Source organism: Triturus cristatus, chromosome 3_1, assembly GCF_964204655.1.
Source record: "Triturus cristatus chromosome 3_1, aTriCri1.1, whole genome shotgun sequence".
Taxonomy (NCBI): domain Eukaryota; kingdom Metazoa; phylum Chordata; class Amphibia; order Caudata; family Salamandridae; genus Triturus; species Triturus cristatus.
Window position 1 is genome coordinate 135328392 of NC_140583.1, and position 11436 is coordinate 135339827.

Genomic DNA, 11436 nt, shown 5'->3' on the forward strand with positions numbered 1-11436 from the left:
GTTGTTTACTCTGCTTGGCCGAGCGCGGAAGTAAGAATGAAGAGATCTGATTCTCTCTGGAATTCAGTCAAGACACAAGCATTTTTTCGAGTCCTATGCCGCCAGCCATCGCGAGGTCTGGGCGCTTCTTTATCAGCAAAGTAAGACATCAACAGTGTTGTGACTGGACACGCTATTCATTTAATTTCAGATACCTGCTGGGAACGTAAGGAAAGTGACGACATGGTTCTCCTTTTTCGTACTTTAAAAGCAACTGGCCACCAACAGACAAGTTTTGTTCACTTATACGAATACTTGCGCGTGTCCCGCTGGGGGATTCTTATTCCCCACGCGGTTGTGGCGTGTTACATTTTACAAGTTGGGAATCAGTCCGAAGGGCTAATATATAGGTCATCTGTGTTTTTTGCAGGCCTGCATACACAAAAAAAATATAGAAATTGTGTGTGCACGTTTACAGTTCATTGAGACTGCCTGCAAGCGCTCTAAAGGTAATACCCCCTTTTTCTCTGCAGTTCTGATACTATGATATGTTCTAGATTAGGTCCACTGACTAAATCATTTTGAATTCTAATAGCCGCAACGTTTGAACAGTGGCACTACCACCCCATGGTAGCTATAACCTTCCGATTGAGGCAACACCAACCGCAAGGTACTCATTGAGACATTAGGTTTCCTTTGATTAGTTCAACCCAGGGAGAGGGTGGTACAGTTGCACTTACACCACTTTTGTGTTCATTTATGTTGTTTCAGAGATCCAGTCCTAGTCCTGAGGAAAACCTCCCCAACAACTTGGGGTTCGAAACGCGTTGGCTTTCAAGTATGGGTCAAGTGTCATAGGGTGTGCCTTGAGGGATTCAGCTTGAATCGTCGCTCCCTCCTTTATAGCCCACACCTATGGTAATTGTGGATGCCTGTTACTCTTGATACAGGCAGGACAGTAGGCGCATGCCGTATTATGGTTGAAAACAGCGTCCGCCTTGAGCTATCTTGTAAATAAGGACTGGCTATTTTGTATCATGAATTGGTGTTCATGTATGTGCATTTATGTTTTGAACATTTCACAGTAGGTCTTATCACTTTTGTGTTATTTTATGTGTTTTTGTGTATCATTTATGTAAATGTTTTTCACGCGGCTTATCCTAAGGTAGTGTCGTTCTGCTGATGACATGAAATGAATGCTATTATCCTTGCGCTTAAAAAGTTACAAATTTAAGTGAAATAAATCACACATACTTTAGAATTGGGTGTCTAAAGGTCGATTTAACTAAACAGTAACAAGCCTACTTGGCCACTATGTTTGTTTTTGAACTTCTTCAATGCACACCTGTACATTTCACACTGATTCTGCGGCAGAGGAGAGGCGATTCCTAGTGCTTTGAACTTCTTCAATGCACACCAGTAAAGTTCACACTGATTGTGCTGCAGGGGAGAGGAGATTGCTAATGCTTTCAACTCCTTAAAATGTGCTTTTCCAAATTTACACCAAAAAAACAGAAAATGATGGGCCTTTTCCACTTCATACAGTTGAACTGTGGCCTCTGACCAATCTATTGACTATTTGAAGAAGAAAAACTAGTCGGGACTCGTGAGAAGAACAAACACGTGCCCACCTCCTGTGATTGAGTTGAGAAATGCTGCATGGGTGCGATGCCTCCTTCGGTGATGTAATGGTGACTACTATCCCACTGGGTTGGTTGGTGCTGAGGTAAGAGGTGTGCAGAGCAGCCGGAATCAGCCTTATCAATGCTGCTGATAAGAGACCTATAAAAGCCCGCATGGGAGCTGCTTCTATTTACTACAGTCCTCGCGCTCTGACGGCTCATCCTCGCCTTCCACAGCAGCTTTGGAGAGCCTGTGCGCGCGCCTGGCAGCGAGGCATCAGTCCGACTATTTCCAACCTCTGGGAAGATGTGCTGGAGGCGCCTGCTCGAGCGCAGCTCACACCTGGCCCTGGCACAGCTCTGCCTGGCCCTCCTGCTCCAGGCCCGGCCTCTCTTCGACGCCGGGCCGCACGTTAGCTACGAGTGGGACGAGACCATCCGCGTGCGCCACCTGCTCACGTCCAGGAGGCACGGCCAGAGCAGCTACTTCCTGCGCATCAGTGACGAAGGGGAAGTGGAGAGGGCCAGGAGCCGCAGCTCCCACAGTAAGTGGGCGGGGCCAAGAATAATGTGGGGGAATAGGGCCACTTGATCAACAGTTTGAGTAGGCAATATTTGTGTTTTTTATAAAAAGCTTAGCTGATTTAGGCCAAGTGGTGGGCAGTAAATATGCATAGATAGCCAACCTGCTTTAAAATGTTGGGCTATTGATGTTACCAAGTTTGATACAAATTAACAATGGTTTGCCACCTATCACGAGCCAGGTCACCCTTGTAAAGGGAATGAATGGGCAATGAACTGAGATGATTATATGTATTACAGTCAAAAAAGGGGAAAAGGGTAAGATGGGCATCAATATACTGGATCTCTAATAATGTGGTGCCAGGTCCCCAAGATATTGCTGATAATTTTAACTTAGAGACATTACTGATCCATTTGAAGAAGTTGCTTTGCGGCAGAGGGAACATTTAAAAAAAACGTATTGATATTTAGTAAACGCAAGGAGAAACCGCATAACCACAGGTGTTTTTCGAAAATTAAATATATAATGTTGCTTTTTCGGGGCTAGAATAATTGTAACAGGGCGCTACAATTGAGAGTTACTAAACTCACGTTCAAAAACCATAACGTTATGGCAAGAGTCAAACAAGAAAAGGAAAAGAGAAAAAAAGGAAAAAGAACCAAAGGTAAAAAAATAAATTAATCATAAAGAATCTAACACATTTTTTTTACACGAAAGGATAACTCATTGCTCATTTAACAGACGGTAGTTATATTGTGATGTTAAATGCTGACCAATTTTAATATATCAAACCGTAAATATTGTGTAATAAACTACAACAAAACCTAAAGTACTAACAGACTTAAGGAATATTAGATGTGCAAGGTCAAAAGAATCCCTTTCTCTTTTCCTTTGTTTATTTGACTCTTGCTTTAAATGTATATATTTTTTAATGCGGGAAATGATGTCCCCATTTGTAGCATACACTGTAATGGAACCGTGATGAAAGATATGAATTCCTAGGAATGCATAAATCCATAGGGAGCCCTGTGTAAGATCTCAGGTACCTAACTCAGACTGAACTCCACGAATAGTAAAAGGGTAGGAAAGAGCCCTGCTAGAGGAGGGCCCTGAGTGCAGGATGCAGCGATCATTCGACTTCTGGGGGAATCAAGGTCAATGCTTTGAGTTAAAATACCCAGGGATCCAGGAGTGATACTACTGGGCGCACCATACTCTGGAGGGAGCTCTCTCAACATGTTGAGGGGTAAACAAGCAGCAAGGTCCCTGGGAGCGGAATCATTGATGATTCAGTCACTGGCAGCCGGGGGACAAAAAGATTCCCAACCTGGCTTGATCGTATTCACAAAATATGGGAACTGTGACCTATAGGAAAAAGAACCCTCACCGCAGAAGCTGGAGAAAGAAAGTGCAGCATATTTTGGGGGCCTTCTTGGTGTACTTTGCTAATGAATTCTGAGAATTCTTAAAGTTTTACACCTACCTCCAGCTGAACTATCACACATGCAATAGGCATTGTTATGCCTCAACCATTTAAAAAAATGTAAGACTTACCCGCCTGGAGACACCAATTGGGGAGCTGGGGGGCTATAGGGGGAAGTGCTTTTCATTTTCTTTTTTGGGGGATTATTTTATCTTTGGTTGAATAGATCATGAGTTTATTTTTGCAGTATGCTTCATAAAGCTGATTTGTGCTAAGCTATACCCCTGTGTTTTTTGCAGCTTTGCTAGAAATCAGAGCAGTGGCCGCAAACTCTGTTGTCCTGAAGAGTTACCAGAACTCCCGATACCTCTGCATGGATAGCGACGGGAAGCTTCGGGGGCAGGTGAGTTGCATTTCCAAGACGTCAATGCATCGCTGTGTCCATTGGGTTTAAGACTGCATAGGAAAGAATAAGATATGTTTCGCTAAGGTATGAAGCAAATGATTTCAAAGGAAAAAAGATTGTTTGGGACCAAAATATCCAGACCTAATTATCAGAAACCAAAATATTGTGACGGTACGTGCATTTAGATGATGATAGATTTCCTGTTGTTAACTCCACATCTATGTACACTTATGATATATATATTGTAAGGGGACATATATGTGAAGTATAGTAAACCTATACTGACCTCCATACACTTAACGTAACAATATTTTTGTTTTCGGTTTGCCTGCTTCGATATTATGGCCCCACAATATTTTTTCCCTGGTATTCCGGTGGATTACCACAGGAGATGTCAAACTGCCCATAGAGGGGGGTGGCATTGTTGAGTGGGGCTACTTACCATTAATGGGACGGAGGAGGAATTTTAATAGGGAAAAAGGGCAACCGTGACCGAATATCTATGGTTAGTTTCTACCTCAAACCATAGTAACTACAATCGCTAGGATTAGGAAACTCTAAGACATATTCAGTGGAAGAGGCAAAGACAATTGGAGTGCATTTGCTATGAGTGAATAGTTGGAAACCAAATACATTTCTAATAGTTACCAATTTATCAGTTAACGTCCCTTCAGGACATAAAAATAAAGATAAGGGGCCATATGTAACAAAATACAGTTTTGCGAATTTCAAATTGTGATTTTCTGCAAATCGCAATTTGAGACTCACAAAATGCAATGTATGTGGGATTTGCAAATAATTTTGCGAATCCCACATATTCCTTATTTACCAATCGCAAGTTGAGATTCGCAAATAAGGGATACCTTCCCATTCATCCCTATGGGCTAGGAGGCTCATAGGAATGCATGAGAAAACATTCTCAATTTGCGATTACCAATTAGAGAATCGCAAATTGGGAATGCAATTTCAAGGTTGTAAGGGTGCCAAAAGGACACCTTATTGCACCTCTGAAATGTGCATGTGTGCACATGTGGCACACATACATGCCCTAAGGACATGTATGTGCGCCACATGGCACTTTAAAAAATGCAAAAAAGCGCATTTTTAAGTGTAATCGCAATTTACCACCAACTTGAAGTTGGTGGTAAATTGCGATTCCTTAAGGCCAAATCGCACTGTCTTTTGTGCTTTTTACATTGCATTTAAGGAATCGCAATTTGATATTCCTTAAATTCAAATGCAAAATAGGGAATCGCAAAGTTTGCGATTGCTTATTTTGCAAGGGGGATTTGTGTGCTACATTGCACACTGCTAATTTGCGATCGCGAATGCTGAAATTCTGCGAATTTCAGCTTTGGCGATCGCAAATTGGCTTCATACATATGGCCCAAAATAGCAAATCATTGTATTATTACAATTTCTGAATTTGAGTTTAACTCTGGCAAATTTTATATTATGTTCTGAAAAAACATCACATTTAAAATCAAAATTAGGTTTTCCCCTCGGCTCCTTGGCGCCATAAATGCCCAATTGTATGTAGCAAAATGAATGAACGGCTATATTATGGTGGATGCAGGGGCAGGTCTTAGCCATACTAAGTGGAATAGCAAAGGTGCCACGGGCCTTAATGTGAGCTAGGAAAATGGCCGTTCCTGCCCCCAGCATGGGTAGTACTTGATAGCCATAATAGGAGCAGTGGACACCTCACACCTCCGGCCTACGGTGCCACTGCACCTGCTGCACTAGGGACGTCAGAGGCCCCTGCTATCCTGCTACGGCCAAGCTGTCTTCTGGAATGTAGTTATCCTTTTCTTCTGAAAAGGGTCAAGGAGTGAGGCCTGTTGAGTGGTGGGGTTATTTGTGTGTGGAAACTCTGCACACAAACACCAAACCCTGCTTCTGACAGGTAAACACCTGTGTCAGAGCACTGGTTGTTGGGGGTTCTTTTCACCGACTAAACCTTTCATAAAAGAAACCAGAGAGGGGCATATTCCAAGCCCCTGCCCCTGTTTTACTTTAAAGCGGGAGCTTGAGGGTGCCCCTGAAGTGGGGGAGATCCTTTTAACTCGCTCATGGCGTGTGACACGGGCACTTTAAAAAGCCACGGCGAGTTGGACCTGTTGTCATCCAGGGGCGGGGTTTCCTGAGCAGGTTTTTCTTTTATCATCAAAGGCCCTCGCTAGACATAATCAGCATTTCGCCTGCACTAACCTGAAGTTCATTCACCTGCCCTGGCTGAGCCAAAAATAACACTGCAGCTGGAAGGGGATTCAACAGCAGGCACGGGGGCCATAAAGCCATTACCGTGTGGCCGCCACCGCTCACCGCCTTGTACAAGCGGTGTGTGGTTATTGCTTTGGCTTTTCAATGACAGTCTCGTGATAGCAGTGCTGGGGTGAATAGCAGGACAGGCACTCATTCTCGGTCAAATCCTTGCTCTGCCACACAGTGCGCGTGCGATCCTGGGCACCTGCTTCGATCGCACTCAAGGAAGCCGTAAAGTAACCATAACCTGTACTGCAGTGTAGCGCATTCCACTGACCCGAGTGCTTCAAGGCGCTCATAACTGGAACCAGGACACAGGGAGCTAGATGTTTTTAAAGGTATTCAGTTCAGGTGCTGACGATCAGTTCTAAAGGCCAAATGTACACGAAAGGGACGCAACGCAGAACCCAAAGTTGCTGCCCTGCTCTGCGCTGTCACAGAGCAGAACAGCGTCATATCCGCCAACATGCGGGCATATTAACAAGCCAGGCGATAAAATTATCGCCGCTTTAGCGGCACAAAACTGCCGCAAAAACGGCGATAATGGGCTTGATAATATGCTCCGTGGAATTCCAATTGAAGCCCATGTTAGATGTGAAGGACGTCTAACATGGGCTTCAATTGGAATTCCATAGAGCATATTATCAAGCCCATTATCGCCGTTTTAGCGGCAGTTTTCGCCTGGCTTGTTAATATGCTCCATGGAGCGCTGTTTCTCTTCCCCCCTGCCCTGGGGCAGCTTTGGCTGCCTTCTGCCAGCACCCACGCTTGATTCAAGTGCAATGGGGGTATGTGTGTGATGTCTAACATATGTTTTGTACCAGGAGGGTACCCTTTCAGTACAGAATGCTATTCCTAGACATGATTTAATGCTTCTCTAAGTTAGTATGAGTGCTTTGGGGTACAGCCCACATGCAAATGTGGAAAGACTGAAGAAAATAAATCTTTTCTCCGATGTTACGCCTGACTCAAGGAGGTATCTTTTTTTTAATGCAAATCCTTGTCTACTAATGTTAGTAGGTAGGACTTTACATCAAAATCCATGCGTGGCTGCATGGGATCGTCCATGAACCGCTCTTGATATCCCCCCCAAGAAGCAAAGTCGAGCAAAGTACTTTTCATTACTTTAGGGCTACTTTCGAGTTTTAGGAAAGTAAATCCTAATACAATACTTCTCCTTTTGTGTTGAAAACTGAGCATAAAGTGTTAGTAAACCTGGGCCTAAGTGTTTTAGAAAGGCACTTCAAAGACCCTTTTTGCATCAACAACCAGTGCCAGGGCCCACAGTATTTCTCAGGAGCCCATCAACACCACTGTGAATGTCGGGGTTGTCTTATACCGAAGTTTTCTAGTCTTGATTAACCCTGGGCTTCGTGCTCCGCTTCGCCTATGGAGTGCACGTAGCGCTGCCTGCTTCGCCGTTTACGAAGTAGGCGTAGCAGGCAGCGCTACGCACACGCCGCAGCGAAGCAGAGCTGCCCGCCACCCGCCTCCCGCCCGCCCTCATTTTAAAATAATTTGAAGAAGGTTAAAGGTAAATAAACCACCTTACCTTCAGTGCGGCGTCCCGGGGCTCCCTCTTCTTGCTGGACGGTAACTTCTTCACGCAAATGAGCATGCGCGGTCGTCCGGGGCCATTAAAGAGGGGGCTAAATGTGGAATATCCCTGGGTAATGCTGCACTCAAGAGCTCAAAACTCGAAATAATACCAAAGAAAGAAGCCTTTTGACTTTAGCCAGGCAAACATCAACAGAACCTGCCCAAATAGTTACACCTCAGATCTCAAGTTTGGCATTGTTAAATCCTTTCAATGTGAACCAAAGTAGTAACATTGTAGCCACATTATGACATAATGCCTTGTTTTCACCAAGTATCTTAGGGATAAACCTGAGAGACACAAGAACAGTCCTGAAACGTAGAAGTGAGTGTTTAGGTATCAGCCAGAGTGTTTGGTAGGTGGCATCTACAGTAACATTGTCTTCTTTCCTTGTAGGACGGCTACTCAGCAGATGACTGCTCGTTCGAAGAGAAGATACAGCCTGATGGATACAACGTCTACACCTCCAAGAAGCATGGCATAGCCGTCTCGCTGGCCAAGGACAGAGAGAGGTGGCTCTGCGTAGGAAAGTGCTTTCTCCCTCTGTCGCACTTCCTACTTCTACGGAACAACGAGCCCCTGGAAATAGTAGACTCTGTGGATGAAAAATACGATTCTCACATTTTTCTAGAAGAAAACCCTCTGAAAGAACTCCAGAGTATGGACATCGCATTTGGATCTGATTATCCCAGTTCCTAAAGGAAATACAAATTCTCATTTTTCACGGTTCAGTCTCCACATTGAACGACAATGGATTTAAGTTCAGTTCTACTGAACACAGTGCTGTTTATATATATTTTTATCAAAAAAAGAAAAAAATGGATTGATAGTCCATATTTGTGACTACAGCAGAGAACAAACACGGTGCAGCGTGTAATATTGCTATAAAAATATGTGTTATGGAGAACAATATCATCTTCCCGCCATGATACCAAAAAAGCGAATGCTTAAAATTTCTACATTTTCTTAATTTAGATATTTATGCTTTCTAATAATGTCTTTCTTAGAGCGAGACAGTTCATATTTTTGCTCAGAGAATTCAGTCCACTTGTGTTTGTATAACACACAACTTAATGAGGTCACCAGAAATGGTGCAGATTTCATTCTTTTATGATGTCACCTGATCGAGTATAGAGGGTTAGTGACAAAGGCGCTGTATAGATTCACCGGCACTCCGGGAAGAACGGTATCTCACTGCATCTTCGTTAAGGCTCATTTTTGCTGCCTCGTAGGGTCATTCTAATTGATCCATACAGAAGTGTTAATCACACAGTCCTCTTACTGGTTTGCTTATTCTCTAGACAGGTTTGTATGGAATACAAGGGCCACCATTCTCAAAGTATCCCAAGGTTTCCTTTTATCTTTGTATCTGTATATTTGAAGTAGGCATTGGCCCCTGACAAACACATATGCTTTGTCCCTTACTCTGGAGTGCTGTCTCAGGCCCTACCTGCATCTTTGCTTGGATAGTGCTCACTACTTGTCGGATGGGCTCATCTGATGTGTTGCATTGATTCCCCTGAGGTATTCTGAAGTACTTGCACCTTCTTTCCATAGATTATTTTATACAAACTGTGCACCTTCAGGTATTCCATGCCTCCTTTCAAGTGTTTCTCATCTATCTGCATCCTTCCGGCGATGTGGCCATGCTCAAGGTGAGCTGGCACTAATACTAACTTGTCTCTTCTATAGCGCTTCTATCCTTTTCGCTGCATTTAAGCACTGTAATTAAAAGGTGCTACTGTTGCCCTATTTAATAGAGTTCAGTGATGCTAACACTTTGCTCTGTTAGGTAAATCTCACCTCAATCCCATGTGGCCCTTCTCACTGACTTGGTTACAATTTTTGGAAAACCTTGATCTAAAATAACCCAAGGTTCATCAGTGAGGTGCCCATCTATGAGAATATTTATTCGCCACTGGATGTGTTTTATGGGCCTCTGAAAATGACGCCTATCGAACTGGCAGCCTACATATGGACAAGCATCTTGAGGAAACCTGCTCACTTATGCAAGAAAATTGAGCATGACCCTCGACAAGACTTAAAAGAAATGAGAACAATAATCCTCAACTTAGCCAAAGGTATGGCGGCACAACTCTGCCATGACCCACACCAGCCACTGCATTAACCTAATGAGGCTGGCAATCAAGAGACACGCATAGTGCATGTGGGCTGCAAACACAACATTTGCTGTGAATGCGTTCTTCTGGGAATCAAACAATGACCAGCAATCCCATGACTTCTTTTTCCCTCTTACACCGCCTTGCATAAAAAGTCTTCCACCCCACACAGATTGGACTATTCTCACGTAAACAATCTGTTGTTCATCATTTAGTTATGTCTAACCCTGAAATTGACATTGCCACGTCACCTGCGCAGACTTTGACCAAGAGGATCAATACTGTTCTGAACTGAGTGATCGCTGACATGGAACACAGGGAGTTCACCTGAAGAGAGTGACCTTTCACCTACAAATCCTGCTGCTGAGCTCAACAGGCCCACAGTAGTCAACAACCTCCTCTCTACCCTGGTGGCTTAGAAAACCCAAGGGAGAGACACTGAGCACACAGAGAAGGAAAGTAAGTAAAACACATCAGGGCGTCATAGCAGGCGCTACCGTACGCAATCTGCATCACGCTACTTGTCAGCACGCCTACCCACCATCTGCAATACAATCACAATACCCAAAATGAATCAGGTCCAGAGTACTTTCTAAAGAGTTAAGGAACTTTTTCTAGTTCTAGCACTTGCTTGTAAATGCATTATATTTATATTTAAATTATTGAAGGTGAATTTTATTTTGATATTGTATTTATATCTACATTTATATTTATATGTACTTGTAGGAATATTTGTTGGAAGGATTTATGGTTCAGCTCTGCTTCCACAAACCTCCGGCCAGCAAATATTAACCAGGCACCGGCATTAGATCAAACACTCTCATGGAAGAAGACGGTCTCTTTGGTCAAAGGTTTTACTGTGTAAAAGTGGAGTAAATTTAATTCTTTGCAAAGTAGAAGGACTTCATTGAATTTGTATTTGTAAAAGATTCTGTTAAATTGAGATGACCGTGCAATCCTCATCTTGTAGAGAACAAACGAATACAATTTTACTTCATATTTACTTAGTTTAGCATTTTACCAAATATACCCTTCTAGAGGTTATATGGAAAATATCTGATTTAAAACAGCAGTAGTATCTTAACACTTATGTTTATTTGCTCTTTCTGGAGCAAATAAGTAGGTGATGTTGAACGAGGCTTCTCTGGATTCTACTTTGGCATCAAAGACAATGTATGGCTGTAAGACAATGTGTCAGTTGTAATATTGTGTGTGCTGTATTTTGATATAAGCGTTTTTGTACACAACTTTGCAAATAAAAACTACAAAACCAAAAGTCCAGAGTAATCTTTTTGCCTGGTCCTGAAATCTGTTTCCACGTCACCCTGTGGGCATTCATCCTGTCGTAAATGACTGATACTGTGGAGTGCAGTGGCCACTCCACTGATCAAGAGTTCAGTCCTCTGAATGAGCGACAGCCTCACAAGTCTGTGTCTGAGCGCCTTTAACACCGTTTTTCGGTCATTCTGGACACTTTCCCCATTCACACTTCGCCAATGTG

The 11436-nt window shown here is 43.3% G+C and overlaps 1 protein-coding gene across 1 annotated transcript; it reads left to right on the forward strand.

Annotated features, from left to right (window-relative positions):
• The first annotated feature begins 1831 nt into the window (after positions 1-1831).
• On the forward strand, positions 1832-11109 carry FGF19 (fibroblast growth factor 19). The gene is made up of 3 exons (XM_085646298.1): positions 1832-2146; positions 3847-3950; positions 8212-11109. Exons 1-3 carry the CDS (start codon positions 1909-1911, stop codon positions 8512-8514), a joined length of 645 nt encoding a protein of 214 aa, XP_085502424.1. The 5' UTR covers positions 1832-1908; the 3' UTR covers positions 8515-11109.
• Positions 11110-11436: the final 327 nt, after the last annotated feature.

What these genes read in the sequence shown, in the direction of transcription:
- FGF19 (XM_085646298.1), top strand. Translation starts at nt 1,909, where the DNA reads ATGTGCTGGAGGCGCCTGCTCGAGCGCAGCTCACACCTGGCCCTGGCA. An exon ending in CAGGAGCCGCAGCTCCCACA is followed by an intron (nt 2,147 to 3,846) that starts GTAAGTGGGCGG and finishes TGTTTTTTGCAG; the next exon opens with CTTTGCTAGAAATCAGAGCA. An exon ending in ACGGGAAGCTTCGGGGGCAG is followed by an intron (nt 3,951 to 8,211) that starts GTGAGTTGCATT and finishes CTTTCCTTGTAG; the next exon opens with GACGGCTACTCAGCAGATGA.